The sequence below is a fragment of the Xyrauchen texanus genome, chromosome 43 (genome assembly GCF_025860055.1).
Source record: "Xyrauchen texanus isolate HMW12.3.18 chromosome 43, RBS_HiC_50CHRs, whole genome shotgun sequence".
In the NCBI taxonomy this organism is placed as follows: Eukaryota; Metazoa; Chordata; class Actinopteri; order Cypriniformes; family Catostomidae; genus Xyrauchen; species Xyrauchen texanus.
Window position 1 is genome coordinate 14,907,399 of NC_068318.1, and position 21,686 is coordinate 14,929,084.

At 39.7% G+C, this 21,686-nt stretch overlaps 1 protein-coding gene across 1 annotated transcript in view; it reads right to left on the reverse strand.

Moving 5' to 3' along the window:
• LOC127635464 (protocadherin-1-like) overlaps positions 1-19,598 on the reverse strand; it is a 115,511-nt gene extending 95,913 nt beyond the window's left edge. The window contains exons 1-3 of the mRNA XM_052115540.1: positions 19,381-19,598; positions 12,850-13,668; positions 8,889-11,075 (exon numbers count right to left, since the gene is read on the reverse strand). Coding sequence (XP_051971500.1) covers positions 8,889-11,075; positions 12,850-13,641 — 2,979 coding nt within the window. The 5' untranslated portion in view covers positions 13,642-13,668; positions 19,381-19,598. The remainder of the gene's footprint in view (positions 1-8,888; positions 11,076-12,849; positions 13,669-19,380) is intronic.
• Positions 19,599-21,686: the final 2,088 nt, after the last annotated feature.

Consider the following 21,686-nt stretch of genomic DNA (forward strand, 5'->3'; position numbering starts at 1 on the left):
CCTCTTCTTGGAGGAGGTCGGACCAACTGTTAGTGTGTTTTGGGTCACCTAAGAAGGGGCTCCCTGCCTCGAAACAAACCATTAGTAATTGGATTGTTCAGGCTATTATCTCGGCCTACAAGGTGCTAATTTGCCTTCACCTTTGGCCATGAGGGCTCATTCAACTAGAGGCGTGGCGTCCTCTAGGGCTCTCTTATCGGGAGTACCCCTCCAGGAGATCTGTGAGGCAGCCGGTTGGGCTACCCCGCACACTTTCATCAGGTTTTACAGTCTGCACCTCCCTAGTACGCCTGGCGACGCGTGTGCTCTCGTCCTAGCTGAGTGCCTGAGTTCAGTTTCACCCTAGGGCAGGCCTTTTTTCGGTGCGTGGCCTAGTGGGCATTCGTTCCCCAAAGAGTCGTTTTCAACGACGCAGTGCGAGTTCCCTCGGAAGGGAACGTCTCGGGTTATGACTATAACCCTTGTTCCCTGAGAAGGGAACGAGACACTGCGTCGTCCTGCCACGCCCTCAAGGCCTGAGAGCGGCTTGCTTCATCGCTAGGCTAATGTGTATGTGTACCGGCGTCACTTTTATGCATCCGGTTATGCCGTCACATGTTACGTCATGACGCAACACCAATCAAGATTGGAATAGTTTCATTCATAATTCAGAGGCGCACGCTAAGGAGCGTTCCCCAAAGAGTCGTTTTCAACGACGCAGTGTCTCGTTCCCTTCTCAGGGAACAAGGGTTATAGTCATAACCCGAGACAGTTTCTTTCTAAAGGACTGAAAATCCATGTCTCTCCGTTCATATGTATCATCATCATCTCTTCGTGCAGCGTAGTCTGTTTAACATGCATGCGCTCTCGTAAAGGGACAGAGCACTTGTTTTATTCCCACTGTAATATACAAACACATTTTCTCTCATTAATTTGCCTTTAGAGATGAAGAGCCGAATGAGACGTAATAAACTTACGTCTGGAAATCACGAGCTGCTCAATATCCAAAATGTAAGTATACATTTAATTAGGTAATGTTTCAAAACAAAACATTAATTTGATATGATAATGCCATTTGATATGAAAAGAAGATCACTATGGCTATTAGGCTATTATTATCAGAGCTGTTTAGATACAGGGTGAAGATGAATATTTGAAACAGTCTACTTCATATCATCCTCATAAAACACCTGTTACATGTCTCATTTCTGGACCATACACGTATTTTTGTTTTTGTTCATTGTATATCAGTCTGTGTTGGTATTGTTTAGGTTGTCTGATTTCATGTTACATACACATTGTTAATTCACAGATTGGGCCTAATATCGACCTACTGTATATTACACATCACAACCGATTTAGTAGCAAGTCTGTTCTCTCAGCTAATAATCAAATCTTTAACTGAATAATCTTTGATCCTTCTTGTGAAAACACTACACATGGGCAAAAGTTGCATGACAGCATGACTAAACGGGTGACCGAAAACCCATCATCTCCTCTACAGAACTCCTGGCTTAAAAACACACATGTAAATGGCAGGGCGGCTGATATGTTATATTTATTAATTCATATCTGTAAAGTACATGTATGGGATTACATAAGGCATAAATCATATCTTGCAAATTATAAATGTGATTACATTTTGGGGGACATTGTATTTGAATTTTTTTTCTCCCCAATTTGGAATGCCCGATTTGGAATGCCCAATTCTCAATGCGCCCAAAGTCCTCGTGGAGGCATAGTGACTCAATCTGGGTGGTGGAGGACGAATTTCAGTTGCCTCCGCATCTGAGACCATCGACCTGCGCATCTTTGATCACGTGGCTTGTTGAGCACGTTACTGCGGAGAAGTAGCGAGTGTGGAGGCCCACGCTATTCTCCACAGCATCCACACATAACTCACCACACGCCACAACGGGAGCGAGAACCACACATTATAGCGACCACAAGGAGGTTACCCCATGTAACTCTCCCCTCCCTAGCAACCAGGCCAATTTTTGTTTAGAAGACATGGCTGGAGTCACTCAGCACACCCTGGAATCGAACTTGAGACTCCAGTGGTGGTAATCAGCGTCTTTACTCGCTGAGCTACCCAGGTCTCTGGGGGACATTGTATTAAAAACATAAGATATGTAAAAAATATTTATCTTCGGACATATTTTTTTAAATATAGGCCCAACCGGGACACTTTTTAGAAAAAATTCTTAGCATTGAGCCCTGAAAAACATATACAAACCGAATCAATATTTAACCCCCAACCCCAGCCCGACCCCCAACAACACCCCAGTGGTCACATAATTATAGACAAAAAAATTTTTTAAATACATATATATATCACACAAATTCACTACACCTCTCTCTCCGCTGTCACTCCCACGAAAGCCCTATAAAAAAACATTCGACACATCTCCCCACAAACAAGTCTAAATTCCCCAGTCGTCTGCATGACCCCTCTTCAAAAGCTGCCACCCTGCCCATCTCCAAACACCACTCCTGAAATGGGGGTGTTCCAGCTGACTTCCAACCTCTTAAAATGATCTGTCTGGCTATTATAACGCTAGTTAGGACCCAGTTTTTTATGTGCTTATTCTCCATATTAATGACTCCCCCATCGCCTGAAATACAGAGTTTGGGGCAAAATAAAATCTGGTAGCCCAACGCCTCACACATAAAACTCTGAATCCTTAACCAAAATTCTTGGATCTTAACACTTCTCCAAAAGACATGGGTTGTGTCTCCATCTACTGATTGACATCTCCAGCAGGTATGCGTGTCTTTAAGACCAAGTCTATACAATCTAGAGGGGTCCAATATACTCTATGTAAAATCTTGAATTTCATCAGGCGCACCTTTGCATCTCTTGATGCAGACTTTATGTTATTTAGAATCCTAGCCCACACTCTCTCCTCCAAGTTTAGATCTTTCTCCCATAATCACTTAAGAGAAGTTGAAGTTCCATCCCCCAGACTCTGAATTAGCAGGGAGTAATACACTAATGCCTTGTGACCTTTTCCAAAAGCAGTAATCACCACTCCCTGAGTAACTGCCATTTAAGGGGGCATAAACTACACCCAAAAACAGTAAAAAGCAGGTGGCACAGCTGTAAATACTTACAGAACTGAGATCTGTAAGTCTCAGTTCTGAATGTTGAACCAAATTTTTAACTCTCTCATATAGGTCACCCACCGTGTGTAGTAACCCCCCTCACAATCCACTCTGACCAGCAGAAGGGGTCCAGTTCTCCAGTTAGTTTGATAGAATGGCTTTGCAATGGTGAAATAGGGGCCAGAAATTCCTGTTCAATACAAAACCAGGGAGGGGCTCTCTCAGGTGGAAGAGACAAATGAGCCAAATGTCTGAGACTGAATGCATAATAATAATAAAACAAAATCATGGGTAGGCCTAGCCCACCTTTGTCAAATGGCCTATGTAACTTATTGAAATATAATCTGGGTTACTTACCATTCCAAATGAAGGACTTCGCAATGCTATCAAATTGCTTGAAATAAGAGAGTGAGACATCTACAGGGAGATATTGTAACAGGTAGTTACATTTTGGAATACAATACATTTTAATAACATTAACCTTCCCAATCATAGATAAAAGTAATGAAGCCTACCTGCCCACATCGCTTGAAAACCTTTTTATTACAAAATTAACTCTTAACTAAATCAGACAAATTTGCTAGGAATAAAATGCCCAAACAATTGACATATTATCAAACATTGAATATTTATGACAATATTTTAATGTCTAGCTGGATCTGGGATATTGGACGGTAACTCTTACACTCACTTGGATCTTTGACCTTTTTAAGTATCAGACTGATCTGGGCTTGTGTCGTGGTTGACGGAAGCTTTCCATTCTTTAATGATTCAGAATAACTTCTAGCAAAAATGGAGCCAATTCTGTAGCATTCAGTGGCAAAGCCATCTGGCTCTGGAGCCTTGCCTGCAGGCAAGGCCTTAATTACCTCACCAAGCTCCTCCAAAGTTATCTCTGAATCAAGATAATTTTTTTGCTCTTCTTTTTCCACAAAGTTTCTAATATCTTTATCAGAAGGTAACTCTTCTAACTTTTTAGGTTAATGCTCTATGGAGTTTTAAATCAATAGAATTTACTGTACCTCCCTATCCTAAACCTTGAAACTAAACCTAACCAATGGAGTCACAAAACCAAATGTGAAATGAAAAAAAGCAACTGTTGAAACAAACATGTCATTTTGCTGTGCTTATGACAATTTTACCTCACGTGTCGACTTGCGCTCTCTTCATGACTCGTACCCCGGTCCTTTGCATTGCCACTGCAATGCTCTATCATTTGAGCAACTGTGAAATTTGATTCCAATTGTAAAAGCTTTTAAATGTAGTTGAATATGTAATGCAATACATACAGGCACTAAAGTAAAATTTTAGATCATAATAGTCGTAGGATTGAACCGATAATCTGCAAAACAGCCATAAGTAGCACAATGGCCAAAGACATCCATCTAGCATGTGTACATAGAAAAGCAATAAAAAACAGTGCATACAGACAAAATAAGTTATATGTGAACATCTCCTTATTGTGCTCACTTGCCTGAGTTATCTCCACAATATATAATTTAAAATTTTTATAAAAGTATTTCTTGATAATTACTACAGTTTTCTTCCCTGCAGGCTGAAGGGGTGCCTCAATTTCTCAAATTCCCATAAGTGCAGCAGTTGTCTTCACACTGTGTTTGAGCCTGTGAGACCTTCGCACCTAACAGTATATTGGTCCGCAAAGAGAGAGTTGAGTGCCAGCAGTATTGTGCTCTAATGAGGTGCAGTCTGAGAGTATTATGGACTGTATTCACTGAGGGGGGATCTGAGAGGGTGGGCGCCAGTTTTGAGGTTTACAGCTGCATTCTGCAATGGATATTAGCCAAAGCTGGGCAGAGCAGATACTTAAAATGTGGGATTCTTGTAAGGGCCTTGAGGCAGACTTCACAAAACAAGGCTGCCTCATATAGTATCACAAAGTGGGATAGCAACAGTGCAAAGAGCAGGGAGCTCTAAAGGTACTGAATATTTACACTTTTAGCTTCTCTCTGTACATGGGCTGATTTATGGTTGTGTTTGATTAGTTATATAAAGTGTGTAATTTACTAAAGTGAAGGAGAGAACATTCAGAGAAAGGAAGAATGTTTGAAAGAAAGGCAATCTTATTATCTTAAAGCTTTGCTTGTCAGAAAATACAAGACTGTGTGGTAGAGTGTGTGAAGCTGACAAAGGGTTTGGGGAATAACACATTGACTGTAGACTCTGGTTAAGAATAGATGAACTTACATAGCCCAGTACTTGGTAGCAATGGCTTTGAACAATTTTGAAAACTTTGGGATGTAATGGTTATTATGGTATATTAGGCAGTAAGTTGTTAGAGATTATATAGTACACTGCACATGAACAATGTAGGAACACAGTGACTTTCAGTCAGGAGAAGCTACAAGGCTCAACAATCTGTTTGGAGATGATTAAGGGGGTGAACACACAGGAAATTATCTTGCATTCAAAAACAGTACACTGCAGCTTTTAAAAGTTGTAAAGTAAACATTACAATAAGGTTCTCTTCGATAACATTAATTACTGCATGAGGTACCATGAACTAACGAAGTACAATAATTTATTTTACAGCATTTATTAATCTTGGTTTATGTCAATTTATAAAAATACTATTATTCATTGTTTGTGTTAGTTCATAATGCATTAACTTATGTCAATATATACAACTTTTCATGTAAAAAAAAAAATTGATCAGAAATTAGCAATAACCGAGGTTAATAAATGCAGTAAACTTGTATTCATTATTGGGTCATGTTAGGCTAATGATTGTGTTAACTGTTGCTAAATCAATACAACCTTATTTTAAAGTGATCCCATATCTGTAAATTTGCAATGCATTTAAAAAAACAAACACTTATTGCACAAGATGATAGCGAGACACGATGCAACAGCAAAAGATGTCCATCTGATGCATATGTATTTCTACCAACAATTAGAAAGAGACAGAAATCACTCCATCTCCCATTCCCCTCTCCATTAAGAGTCAAGTACTTGGCTGATGTACCTGTCGAGTACTAAATCTGTCAAAAAACCATAACCAAATGCTATCTCTGTCTAATAAGCTATTTTAATTGTATGGATTTAATTTAAGTACAGATTTACAGCTTCACAAGCTCTCATCACACCCACTTAAAAATAACTGGGAAGGTCTCACCCTTGATCCCCCTCTGTGTGCACATGTCTATCACTTTAGGCTTTTCCGGAGAGGGGAGCACATTTCAATAGAAGGTGTTAGATATTGGCAATAACCAAGCTAATTATTAGCACTATACTTGATAAGCCCATGCAGTCCTCGCACTAAATGCCATCCAGTCTTACACATTTAGAGGTTATAGAGAAAGAGTTTTGAAAAGATTCATGATCTGTGAAAGGCACACATGGCCACTCTCAAAAACACATCACATAGCTACACATTCTGACAAATCTCTCATCATGGAGTCAGGCCATGCCACTGTAAATTGAGGAGTTTTTCACACCTCAGTATAGGCCTAAGTCTTTCCGAACAAACAAACTCCTCTTAATTAGTTTTTTTTACAGATCAGGAAGGGGAGCAGTGAAGCCAGTCATCACGCTCAATCCTCACTGTCAATAAACTGCAAACAAGGCCACTGTGTTTACACTCATCAAAGCTTAAACTGGGAGAGCTTGAGCCAAGGCTGTCACACACACATGAGCACATTGCCACGCGCACTGAATCAGCGGTGAGCGTATTACCATTCACTCTGCCACGCTTCACTTTCCACATCTGTCACTCAGCTTGGCTGGGATTTTAATTATATATTTTGGTCAATCTGTTAAATCTAATGTGGGGTTGGGTGGGGGAAAGCGGAAGCAGTAGAGAGGGATCCCTCATGAGTTCACATCTGCCAGGAAATGTTACATGAGTCAACATCTGTCCCATGTTTATACGCCTATCAATCAGCAGATACTATATCTATTTATGTAACTTATGTTCTTGTCCGGGACTCTGATCTGATACTTGACAAAACCAGGCCATGCATGAGAACCTCTAACCCACATTCTCACAAGCAAATCATGAGTGTATGCAGAGAGCTGGAAGTACACATATAAAAACAACACACACAAATGCAACACAATCTACATAGCTGGAGTCTATTGTCACTTCCATGCTATATGCTGTCCATCACAGTGTGGGAGCTGCCGTGGGTAACTGTTCTCCCCAGTCAGTGAGTCTGGAAGGCCTGCATTCACCCTGACTGTCATCTAGCATCTGCTGGGTTTATCAAACAGTAGACTGGTACTGACGGAGTCAGGACCCATATACCATTGTTCTCAGTAATGTGCCTCTGAACAGGAAACCACTTTCACTCTCTCTTGAGATAACACTCAATCTACCCACAAAATATACATATTATTGCAGCTAGTGCTTTTCAGTTTTCCCCTTTGGTGTCAATCTGAAGTGAGCATACTGCATTGAACTGGCATCTAATTGCACTTTTACACTGCACGATATGGTTCGACTCGACTCTACTCGCTTTACTTTCTGAGCTTGCTTTTCCACTGATGTTTAAGTGCTGCCTCAACATGGGTGGGATTTTAGGCTGATCGTCATAGTTGTACTGCCCTGACATCATCTTAAATGTGACACAAAACAATAAACAACAACACGGCCGCTAGCTGTTAGCTACTAGCTCATTGTGCTGCATAAATTTGTTTGCATGGTGATTTTACACAAGTGTAACAGTTAAATTGGCCTGGTTGTTTTAGAAACAAGCTTTCCAGTAGCTGGTCAACAAAATAAAGTGAAGCTTTCAAGAAGAGTATAGAGTTAACGTACCATCCTCCATTGTGGACTTCAGCCATAGTGTCGATTTGGTTGAAACACATCCACTTTTCCTTGATGGTTCTGTAATCACTTAAACATTTTTTTAACTTTTCCCTACACTGTTGGTAGGTCCGGTGGTAGCCATGTCTCAGCTTTGCGGCCAACAGATGAGACACTTCCTGAAAAAATATTTTTTGCTATCGCTGTGGCTAACTTTAAAACTAGCAGGTTGATGTTCTGTGTTGCAAATCTAGTGACACTGGTAGTGATGATTCTCTCTGACCAATCAGTGATCTGCAGGGTTTTGACGTCACATTTACTATCGGTTTGGCTTGCTTGGAACCTCGACTGAGGTGGTACTAAAAAAGGTACCAGGTACCAGGTACTATCCACAGTGGAATACCCTCAAAAAGTGAGCAGAACTGAGTCAAGTCGAGTTTCCATGCAGTGGAAAAGCCCCATAAGTGGGGCTGGTGAAATTGCCTTAAATAGTGGCCTAAAGTAACTTAATTACGAGACTATATTACAGGACCAGAGAGACACCATGAGCTCTAGGAAACACTAATTTTATACCCTATTCACAATCCCAAAAATTACAGTGAAACCCCATGAGCATGAATGAGTACATTCACTCATTATGATATGGTATTATGAATAAACTATTGAAAAGAACCCTTTCATGACTGGATCTTTACAATTGACTAAGCAGTAAGTAAATTTTATTTTAAACTATTTTCTGATGGTGAGTAGGTTGTCAGGGAATATAGCAAACGTGTTGAAATACAACAGACATTTTACCTATCAAGCAAATTCATGTATGACAAGATGCCCTGCCTTTATTGCTCTTGCATGTTTGAGCTTTATTGGGAATTCACCCAAAACACACTTGAAAAATTAGAAAATAATCTATTATGAAAATATAGTCATACAGTCAATAATAAACACCCACTATTTTAGCACCAAACAGGACAACAGTGGTTAGACCCTTTTCAGTAAATGCAAGCACTGCACATATATAAATAGAAATAAAGATCTGTACCGTTTTTGTGCTGTATTTTGGTTGATTGGTCTTGTAGCTGTAATCCGAGTACTGGTCTGAGCCCGTGGAGTTGTCATCACCTCCTGTTCCCACAAAGGTGTTGGCAGCAGGTAGCTCCTGGACAGCCTGGTGCTTTTGGGAGGCAGATGGTGACTGGGCCTGGAGCTGGATGGAGGGCAATGGGGAATTGGAACGGTAGTGCCTGCCTAGGTCAGGACTTCCAGGTGGATATGTCAGAGGCAAATGGATCCTGGGGCTGTCATTAACCCCATCAAGGTTAAATTTGAGACTCTTTTGAAGACTGACGTCTTCTTCCTCTCCAAGAGGTTTGGGTGACTTTGGTGGCTTACCTTTTTTACCCTTTCTACCCTTGCCACTTTTTGGCCCTTGCTTGGGGGCATACAGATCTTTGGTCTCCTTCTTGCCAGCTTGGTAACCACTCTTAGCTTCCCTCTGAAGGCGATGCCTGATAAAGACAACCACAACAATCACAGTGACAACGCCCGCCACTCCAGCCAAACTGCCATACACAATGTTGCTTCTTTGGGCAGCCAAACCAAAATCAGGGTCTCCTGCAATGTCCATGTCCAGTGGGGTATACAAACTGTGTCCCACAATTGCCTCAATGTGACTTATATTAGCAATGGTCTCATTTACGTAAATGTGTACCAAGGCAATGGCATGACGGGATGGTTTCCCCTTGTCACTCACTTTTATGACAAGTCGATGCAAACCACTATGTTTTCGAGTTAGTTCCTTTGTTAGCGTGATCTCTCCATCAGACGGAGAGATGTAAAAAAGATCATGTGGGTTTCCACCTGCTATGCTATATACCAGCTCAGCATTGGACCCAGAATCAATGTCCTCTGCTTCAACTACTTCCACAACACTGTCTGGGGCAGCCATTGGAGACAGTCGTCTGAAGGATGAGTTAGATGGTTTGGTGACAACAGGTGCATTATCATTCTCATCAAGGACGTTAATGGTCACACCAACGTAGGATGACCTGGGTGGGTCCCCTCCATCCACAGCTTTCAACCGGAATGTGTAGCTGCTTTCCTTCTCGCGGTCGAATGAGATACTGGACAGGATAGTGCCTGTGCCATTCTGGATCACAAATTTCCCTACATCTGGTTCCACAAAAAGTTGCACTTGAGCATTTTCACCTTCATCCATGTCCTGTACAGTTACCATGCCAACAGGGCTAAGGGGAGGCATGTTCTCCAAGACTGAGAAACTGTAGCCACTCAGCATGAACTTGGGATCATTGTCATTCCGATCAAGCACCTTGATTACAACTGTGGCAGTTCCCCTGTGACTAGGAACCCCTTTATCAGCTGCAGTAACACGGAACTCATATCGATCCTTGTGCTCACGATCTAGAGGGCTCCGAGCACGTACTTCACCTGAGTTGGGGTCAATCTCAAATAGCCCCCTTGTTGAAGAGTCGGCAAGAATGCTGTAGACTAGCTCTGCATTTGTGCCAATGTCTGCATCTGAGGCGAATACATCTAATACTTTTTCCCCTGGCTGGTTCTCTTCAGCAAACTCCACTTCAAATAGGGTTGGTGAGAAAATGGGGGAATTATCATTTGTGTCAGTCACTTGGACTTTAAGAGAGTTAGTGCTGGACAGAGCCGGGTTGCCTGAATCCACTGCCACTATCTCCACCCGGTAGTCCCTGACTCTTTCATAGTCCAGAGGTGTTGTAGTCTGCAGGAAGTACTTCCTCTTGTTATCCACTGAGGAATCGCTGGCTGGCCGAAGCTGAAAAGGAACATCACCTGCAACCACACAGGTCACCACAGCATTCTCCCCTTCATCCTTATCTGAAACCTGCACTAGTGCCACTGCAGTGCCAACTGGCATGTCCTCTGATATGTTTGCTACCCCATCATTATGGGTCACAAGTCCAATGCCACGAATCTCGACTGTTGGTGCATTGTCATTCTGGTCCATCACATCAATAGAAACATATGTTTTTGAACTTTTGGGTGAGGGGCCTTTGTCTCGTGCGATGACGTAAAACTTGAGGTTGTTGATCTCCTCACGATCTATCAGGCCTTTGACATATATGATACCTGTGGAACGGTCTATCTGGAGTAGTTTTGGAACAGGATCAATTTCCTGATGTAATGTGTATTCAATCTCACCATTAGGGCCCAAGTCTGAATCATTAGCCTTCACCTACAATAGAAAACACCAAAAAAGAATTACAACTCAACCTGAATGGAAATCAAATGACAATCTATTAAATACTAAGACAACAATATAATGTGCAAAACTTATTTTACACATACAAAAGACTAAACAAAATTAACAAGACTGGACCACAAATGTACATGTTTTAGACATAGGGCATTTTATGTGCACTTAGTAATTTTAAGTTTATGCTGTGCTGGTCATTATGGCATATGTCTTGACTTATACAGACACATAGGGACATAGATGTATCACTTAAGCGCTATAGTTTTCAGTAACCAATGGCATTGTAGAATTTCACTATTCACCGTCAGACATTTTTCATTTCCATGAGTGAAAGTTAAACTTGGAGTATTTGGCTGGTCATGTGATCCTAACATGGCAGCCCCCATGAGGGAGGGTCATGCCTAGAAGGTAACCATCTCATGTTAGCATTTTTACGAATGCACATTTCTATTTATGCTTTTGCAGCACACCTTTCAACTTAATAATTGGAGAGCATTAAATAATTTATGGACGCAGAGTTGATGGACGCATTTGTTTGTAGCACTGTATCAAGTACTGTTCTTTTTGTTGTGTTGTTTGAACAACTGGTAATGTTAATCCTGTTCAGTTGCAGTTATGTTAGAATGTTGTACCATATGTCTTAGTTACTTTTATGGACAATGTTACACTTCCTATATTTGTTACCTGTTTCAAATAGCTTTTTATTCTTGATGATGATTAAAACATTTATTATTATTATTATTAAAAGTCATTCAATGATGACCACACATGCCATGCGTAACAAAAAAAATATTTTGTCTATATTTTAAATCCTATGTATCCCATGTTTCTAAGGCACAGTAATGTTTTGACAGAAGTTTATGTTAAGGCACATATAACTTTATATTGATCGGGTGGATGGTACTTTCTCCTTCGTAAACACGAATTACATGAATTTTGTTCATGTGAGTTAAAATAAGTGGCGATCTGGCGCAAGCATGTGTTATTTTGAATGGAAAGATTAGTGCTTGTGGCTATTATCAGTGGCGTTGAGTAACAGCTGTAATGTTCTCTTGTTCACACAAATGCACACTCTACTTGCTCCTTTCCAGTCGAAACACAAAGAAATATGCAAACACATGTCTCCCCACTCAAGATGTGTAGATGCAATCCTGGTTTATTAAAATAAAAAGTTACAAAAGCACATATTTGAACTCGCAAACTTTTTCATCAATGACAATAATAGAACCACTAAACCAACCAGTCAGCTATTAGCAGCAGAGCCAATTGATGTATTTTACCACAAGCTAACAATATCCCACGAATGAAAGTAGACAATTTAGAGCTGAAGTTACCAATACTGCCCAATACCGGGAACATATACAAATTGACACACAATACAATTTCTAGGTCATATCTATACAGGGTTTTCTTAAAAAACAAACTGAACAAACCGAGTCATTTTTAACCTTATAGACTCTTCATATTTTTTCTTGTTACTTTCAAACTTCAAATGTTTATCTCTAAATAAAAGTTAACCAAAAGAATGTGCATGCAGTGATCAAACTGGATTATTCTGGTAATTACAAAATGCCAATTTGAAATTCCAGGCCCTGCTCCATTGATAAAAGGAATCAAAGTAAAGAACAGAAAGTTGGGAGGTTGGGACAACTGTTCATTAAAATTTCACACTTCAAGATGATGCAATAGACAATTTATTTTGCCTTGTTTGGATCTAAAGATTGACAACACTAAACATGCTTTCCATTTTTACCTGCAACACAGAGTGTCCGATTGGGCTGTTCTCTGCAACTTCTGCATCGTAGGATGATTTTTCAAATTTGGGTGCATTGTCATTGGCATCAGCGATCACGACCCTCAGCAAGGCACTGCTGTAGCGAGGTGGATTGCCTCCATCCACAGCTTTGATGGTGAGGTCATAGGAGTCTTTCAGCTCTCTATCAAGGCTTCCCAAAACAATCAGTTGAGGCAATTTTTCACCACGGTCTTCTGCAACCTGCAGACCAAAGAGTGCTACAGCCTCTGGTCCTGCTGTTAAGGTGTAGTCAGCTACTCCATTCCTCTCTGTGTCTTTGTCAGTGGCCAGCGGAATTGAGAAGAGTGCCCCCATGTGGGTGTTCTCTGGAACCGAGAGGGTGAGGACAGGTGAGGGAAACTGTGGTGTGTTATCATTGATATCCTGCACCTCAATCCTTCCCTCTATCAGCCGTGGACTCTGATTCTGAATAAGGTCTGTGACAGACACCTCAAACTCCAGAAAGCAGGGCTTGCCTTTGTTGCGACAGTCCTTTAAAGTCTCTCTGTCTATGGGGATCTCAGTGGTAAAGATATCCCCAGTCTTTCCATCCACCCGCAAATAAGGAGCACCCACCTCCAGTTTGTACAAGTGTCCAGTGTCTGGTAGGCCCTGGTCTGCCGCCAGGCTGCCAATGAGCGTGCTGGGAGGCTGTTCCTCATGCACACGGTAGAGAATGCCACCTACCGCACCACTCAACATGTCCAGCAGCAGTCCCCACAGCAGAAAGAATGCCACAGGGAGATCCATGAGCACACAGAGAGGTAACACCTCAGTCTGCAAAACAGTGTGAAAAACAGGTTAAATCATAAACAAGTGTGTCATGCAGTATTCTCTTCAGTAAACATAGAGAAACCAACTTTGTTGTATCATCTTTTCATTTAATTTACAGTTAAGGACTAGGGTGAAACAGAATTCACACACTGCATACTTTTTTCTGTACACATTATGAAAAATAATTCTAAGGCCATGAGTTGTAAAAGCTCTCCGGAAAATGCTTCTTCCCCTGACACCACTAAAAGCCTCCTTCCTCATTATCTTTCATTATTTACCAGTCTCATTTTTGAGTAGACAATGACTTTTACATGAAGAAAGGAAAAGAAGGCCAACTATACCACGTTCATTCTTAAAGGTGTTTAATACCATGACAAACTGCTTTATACTCCTTTGACATTAAGCTAAATTAATTAACCTCAGCCAATGATTTGAAAGCACATTGCTCCAATTGATTTTTTTTTAATTTTTTTTGCTCAAATCTGGAAGTTAAATCATCTCTCATAAATCATCATTCAACACATGGGAAAATGTTAATTATCACCCTTATGAGTGCCTGTCCAAACTAAGCTGCTTTTGAAAATTTATGATTTAGAACAAGTAATAAGACACTTCCTAATGGGCTTTTTAATATGAAGGCATGGGCTACTGTTAGGCTAAAAAACAACAACTCAGCAAGCTTTGTGCTAGTTACAACATAAATTAATCCTTCTTATAACCAGTATATACACTTTTCTCAATATATGCTTAATCCAATGCATATTTACAGCCAGTGTTGGGGCAATTATGCTGGATGACTTCCCTTTAATTAAGGGTACACTCATTTGACTGGCTCATAACATAAAATGGGCAGTTTCTCAATGAAAGGGCTGATGAGACAGAAGACTGCTAACACAGCAAAGAAACCATTCAGCATCACAGAATGTAAAAGATCCCCTCTCTGTAAAACAGTGGTAAAATAAGAAGCTGCACTACCAGGTCACAGTGCACCTGCAGGCCAGCCCTTATCTTAGAGTACAGATTTACTCATGACAGATGAGAAATCTCTGTCCCATCAAGACTCAGAAACTTCAGGCTAATTTACACACTGTAATGCTCATGTTTGATTTTCAACCTGCTAGGCCTCCTCATTAATCACTAGTCTCTATTTTAGCATCTACTTTGATCCATATCCCCCTGGCTCCAGGTTTCTCTCTTTTTTAAGCACCAAATGGTTTTAGAGTTTAATTATTTCCTGAGTGAGAAGATCTATTGTTGTGACTTTAAAGAACAGTGGACAGTGTATTGAGCTGTACCACTTAATGCAGTGGTCTTTGAAGAACCCTGTATGTTTATGTATGCAAAACATCCATGTAACATCTTGAATGGAGCATGAGTCAAACCAGATCAATACAGGCTGTGCAAGAGGCCATGATCCAAAGGAAAGTAAATAAGTGTTATACAAAATAGCTAAACACAAGTATACATAGAAATCCAATCAGAAATCCAATTCCACCATATCTGTTAAGAATGGGAGTGCAGCGTATTGATGCACTAATTGCCCAGGTATTGATGTGTCCTCTTTTTTTGCATTTGTAGAGCAGCCTCCTGTCGATTTAGCTGCACTGATAGTGTGTAGGGTAAAAACATGATTAGAGACTGTGGCATAAAGCATAGCTTCTGAAGACCTAGGCAATAACTTGCACTCAAGGCATTTGGGAGGTGGGCCCTACAGTAATGCAGTTAGACTGGAATAGTGGAGCTAATGGGATTTTTGAAAATACTCATAACATTTATGACATGTTGGTCCATGAAGATGACATGGATTATGTCCTAATGGAGAAAATGCCATTTTGTGACTTTCTGGTTTTTGGAACCTTTAAGTTTTTCTCTGAATTTGTAGAGGGCTTTTAGTTTGTAGTCATGGAACTGTAGTCCAAGGAATTATTTGTGTTGATAACCCAAACTAAAATCGCACACAACCAACGACCTTTAAGCCAGTTTTAGCATATAAACGCCCCATCAAAACAAAATAGAAATCTTCCCTGTAAAAATCTTAGCCAATCTTTGTTTTATTTTTTTATTTTTTTCATTCAACAGCCACAACAAGCTGACATGGTTTCATCCATTATTCCAACACATCATATAGTAATAAAAATGTAAAAACCAGCAACACTCTTTAGATAAGAGCCTCTTGAAACAACCCAAGAGCATAAGCACTTCATCTCATCCTGATAAGAGTCTACAAACACTCAACAAACTATGCAAGTGCTGTTGGTTAAAACTATTCAGAGTGCCTGATGAACAAAGGGTTATTATAAGAGCTTTGAACTCAAGTGTGAGCTACAGACAATATGTGGATGAAAACATTTAATATACTATAATTCTGTTTCAAATACATCAGCTGGTAACACGCTGTGAAGAGGCAATAAAGAGAACATATGTTCACTAAGGATAGCCTCTCTAGTGAATAGTGGTAAACACCTAGAATTTCTAAATGAACAAGCCAGACAAACCCAGTGTTTCATTCTTATACAGCTCTGAAAATATTAAGTACTCTTTTGAAATCAAAGGTGTAGCAGCCGTGAGGCCTCACTCTTTAAAAAGATGATTTTTGTCCCCCCCAAGCCTTATCGCACAAACAATTCGACAAGTGTGTGCCTATTTTTCTTTAGCTGAAATCAGTATACGCTGACCAAATTTGAAATCACTGCCTCCAGAGGCTAAAACGGTACGTTTTTCAGAGCATATAATCAAGTGTGACATCCATTTATATCCAGGAGAGATTACCAGAAGCCAGTTGTAAACAGAATTGTTTTCAGCTGAACAGGGTGTAAAGCAATGAAGATGCATTTTTATTTTATTTAATCTTCCCCCCAACCAAAACCCAAAACTAACCATAACCATTAGTAGAGACAAAATGCAATGATTTGGATAAAAATGCAACCTTATCATGCTTGTGATTGTTTTCTACAAACTTCCTTGTTTGAATGGTGATTGAACTGTGGTCTCCCATGCAACTGTCGCAGCGCGCTAACAGCCGTGCCACGAGGGAAATTAATTATTGTTGAGCCCTTCCAAAAATGTCCAATAGGAGATAAGTCATGTCAGTGAGTCGGCATATCGGTATGCCGATACAAGGGTTCCGGAACATTCGGAAACAGCATGCCGACTTTCCATGAGACCATATGCTGGTCCCCCACATATTTCCAAACTAGCTAAACCATACAGAGTCCAAATGGTGGATTTGTATACAGTATTCTTTGCATTGTGTTACTTTTGGGCTGATTGAGCATCCATCCATCCAATCACAGGTGAGTTTCATGAGCCGAAACAACCTTTATGTAACAGGCCTTCAGTCAAACAGTCTAATCAGTGCGGTTCTCTTCATTTCTACAGTTGCTTTCAAAAATGCACATTTATCCATGTTTTTCATTGATGTTGATCTAAATTAATAATCTAGAGATGAGGAACACACACAAATGAGAGCTATTTATTGGCATATTGTTCTTGATTGACAGCATTACGGCATTAGAAAAAAAAAACTAAAGAAAATCCTTTAAAGCACACATTATAAGTGGAGTTTATATCAGTACATGAGCCTTCGTAAAGTTAGGCTTTTTACATTATGATTGTGAGGTAATAGTTTAATCGGATGTTTTTGCCATTTTAAGCATGTTACTATATCTGTGTTAAATAAACTATGTTTAATATCAGCTCCTGTTTTTTACCTCTATGTTGGTGTGCATCAGCAAACTGTATGAAAAAAGATTGATCTGCTGTGTCCTTAGAACGCTTAGGCATTTTATTGAAGCGAATAGATATGTAGACACACTTTTTTATACATACATGAAAATGTACGGATGTTATTGAAACTCATTATAATTATTATAAGACTATTATTGTTGTCATGCTCAGCAGCTCAAAAACTGTAGGGAAATGATATATTTGATTTGTTCTTATAATGCTTAAAACTTCTACTAAAATTTCTTTGTAGGTCTGTAGACATACATATTTTAAAGGATTACAATTTTCTTTTGATCGTTGATTCAGTGACTAACTAATTTCACAAAAGACACTCATTTGTCACCACCTTCTGGCATCACCAGAAATGGTCACTGAATCATTAAAAGGATCTGAAGGAATTTTGGTGAACATAGTCAAAACACTCGAGCCACTTGGATATAAATCCCACAATGCACAAGCACAGAGTGAAAAATAAAATTGTGCACATGCACAATTGTCATTATTGTAATTGATTAAATCATTTATTCAAGACCAGCTTGTGCTCGATGCCCTTTATTTTCGCAAATCTTGCAATACTTGAATCTTTAAAATACCAAAAATATTAAAAGTAAATAATATGATATATTCATACCATAGGCCTACTTATATATACTGTAATATATTAATACTTCACTGTAAGTGTTGGGTCCGTGCAAGCCACCTGACACCTATACACCGACCCCCCACCCCCCACCCCACCCCCGTTCTTGAGACTGATAGTTCATGCAGACATTTTATTTTCCCTGAAGTATTGTGACCTTTTATTTTTCTGCAGTGCTGTAAATGATCAAATGATCTGTTATCACGTTCATTCAGGTTCAACAGGTTTAGCATTTCAGCTCAGCCCAGTTAAATCAATAACCCATATTATTAACCTTTGCTCACCCAATAAACACTTTGCAATGTTACAGGCAAATGAATGCAGTAATTGGAATGCATGACTATTTAAGATGAGGTTAGATTTCTGGACAAACAGGATTTTTTTTTTCTTTTCTTTTACATGAACTCATTAAGAATGCTATCATAAGAGATATTTAACCCACACACACCCACACAAAACAATAATTGTTATTGTGTTTTAGTATATCTTAAATCAATTATTGTTTTGCATCTACCTTATTGGCTAAAATGTTTAACTAACATCTAAAAATGTTTAGTATCTTAAACTCCACTTTATATGCTTCCCTGCAGCTCAGAGAGGTTTGTGGGTGGAGACGGTAGATGGGGGAATCCTGTAATCAGCCTTACAGGGATTTGACCAAACATTCATCCTGCTGTTGACCCAGCGAGCCCAGGTGGGCGCACCACTGCGATTTCGCTTATATCTGCTATATCTACAGCACCGTGAAACAAAATCCAAATCAGCGCCGCTGGGTAGCGAGTTATTAACGAAAATTAAATTTTTATGCATGACGTAGGCTACAGTACATGTACGCCTGTTCGCGGCATAGCCTACATTCAACTGGTCGTTGAATGTAGGCAATGCCTGTCTTTTTTGCAGCAGAATTTAAACGAATAATTTTTTTTACGTCAAAGAATTTCGGCAGGATGCGTAGGCTAGCCTATTGTATCTACTGATTTGACATACGTGCAAATTAGTACGAATTCTAAAATCGCATCGCACTGAATTCAGGCAAAGTCTATGTGAGCTGCGACAAACAAGTGTCATTTGGTTATTCGTAAACCCATAAGTCCGATAGATCCTGGAACACATTAATAAAACATCATAGATTTTCGGCCATTACGTACGTAATTTCGAAATAATAAAAGGCTGAGTTACAATTCACGATCATGTATCAAATAAAATCGAAATCCCAATAGTTCTCCAATGGCACAGATCGAATGGCCGTGGATCGAATCTTTAAATGTGACCCAGTCGACGTAGGCTATTGAACATTATCCGCTGTTTTATTCATTTTTCCAGTCACGTCAATAAAGTTCGTAGCCTACCTTCGTCGATCACTTTTTTCCCCCGCTCGCCAGATCCCTGCGTCTCAACCGCGACCGATGCTTCGTGTCTGAGAATCAACTACAGCTGATGTTTCCTTCGACGTAACACAGACACTTACACCCCTTGTTTAAGGAATCCAGACATCAAGAAAACATAAAATCCTTCTGTTGTAAAACAATCCATAAGTGACCGCGCTATTTCTCCACGCCATTCCCACGACTCCGCGTCAGTTTTATAGCGTCGGCAGATTTAACTGATGATAAATGAGAAATTACCGCTGCCGATAGGTCCTGAAATGTTACTGGTTGTTTCATAGAACATAGAAACAGTTCTAAAATGAGCAACTTCCACCGTTTTCAGTCAGTAAATCCTCAAACACTCAGATTATGTTTTGTTTTTTTAATAGAGGATCCTCTCACGATTTGATAGTGGTCCTCGTTACTCACTTTTCGCGGAATTACAGCACAATTTCACAAAATGTATCTCAAATTGCAGTAATACATGGCAGAACGTGTACATTTGGCTTTTCCCTCCATCATTTTCCTCAGAAGTAGATTATCAACGCAGGTTTGGCACTGGGCTCCTTTCCGCACAGGGTTAATCCTGCATGCATTTCTATGCATGCGAGAGAGTGAGAGAGGAGATTTTTCAGCACCGCGCGCTGTTCCTCTCTAGCCGCGCGAACAGGCAGATGCGGGAAGCGAGAGGAGGTGGGGCTCTCAAACCCACGCGCCACAAGCTGTTTGACGAGGAGGGCGCAATTAGGTTAAGAAAATAATATATTTTTTTAATAATATACATGACCCATAACATTTTGTGTATGTATTTGCAGCTCTTAGTAGAACTATACTTTTGCCAAACGTTTGTCGTTTTTTGTTTTTTATCAGTAATGGTTGAAATTATAAGGGTGACTTCAACATTTAAAACGCACCAGACCATTCACATGGTCGCCCACGGAGCTCTGCACGTTGTGTCGCTACTTTCTCGTGCATGGATTCTGAGCTAATCTCATCCAATGAGCGAATACACACTGACGCATTCAACAGTTAAGAGCTGAACCGGGTAAGGCGCTCTTTGCTCTTTTGGCGCCACCCACGGGCGTTTGGACGCACGCACCGCTGGCAAAGGCCGTTCTTCTAATTTACCCTGTAAATTCACTCCTCCTTCATCCACGCAGACATAAATAAATAGGCATGCACTTGCAGGGCTGATGTTGCTGTTCACATTCTGACGGATGCTGAATAGGATAACAAATTGGTGTGAAGAGCAAGACCTAATGCCTGACCTCTAACTCACTGTATAAAAACGAGAGCATTGTGCATTTGTACAGCTTAGGGGTATGAACGAAGACATTTTGCAGCAACAGAACTGAAAGCTGCTGATCAACATCTAAGCCATGTCGGTTTATTTCATGTTAAATTACGGTGGTTGGGCCCATACCATTAAATAAGAAATCAAGAAGACCATTAAAAGCAGCTTTGTACTGTGTCACAATAGAACTACTCATTGTTATGATAACACTATTATTTTATCATAGGCAATATGTTCTCATAACCAAACTATATATCATATAAGGGCCATGGAAGTAATATGATAAATAAAACTTTTGTACTGTGTTTTTATTGTATACTAGTTCTCAGGGTTGGGGAGTGACTAAATACATGTAATGGGATTAGTTATTTAAAATACAAATTACACATATTCCACTACAATATCAATTTAAATAATTGTTAATTAGAATACAGTTACATTCAAAAATTATTTTGATTACTGAAGAGATTACATTGCATTTTATTGTCATTTGTTTCATTTAATATTTAGTCCTTTCAGATGGAAAACATTTATACATATAAATGATGTGATCTAAAGTGCATTTGAACAGCGGTGAAACACTTTCTTATGATGTGTTACATTCATACAAGCAGACAGAGAAGTACGTTTGAAGTAAGTTGAGCAGAAGAAATAGAAATAAAACTTGTGTAAATTGTCAGCTTTACGCTAATCTAAAATCTTATTTCTAGCCATTTTACATCCACATACCAGTGGATGTAATATTTTTTTTAATATTTTTATCTGGTCTTTTATTGTTACCAGTCACAATCATATTTATTATCAAGAAAATTCACGGTGGATCATAATTTATTTGTTTCTAGTAAGACCTTTGATATTAGGGCAAAAATCGTATTCTTGATAATTTTTTGTATTGTTTTCCTGTAAAAATATCTAAAAATCCTTCAAACAAGATCAATTTGATTTATCTTGTTTTAGAACCAACACTACATAAGATGTTTAGGTTTTTCAGAGA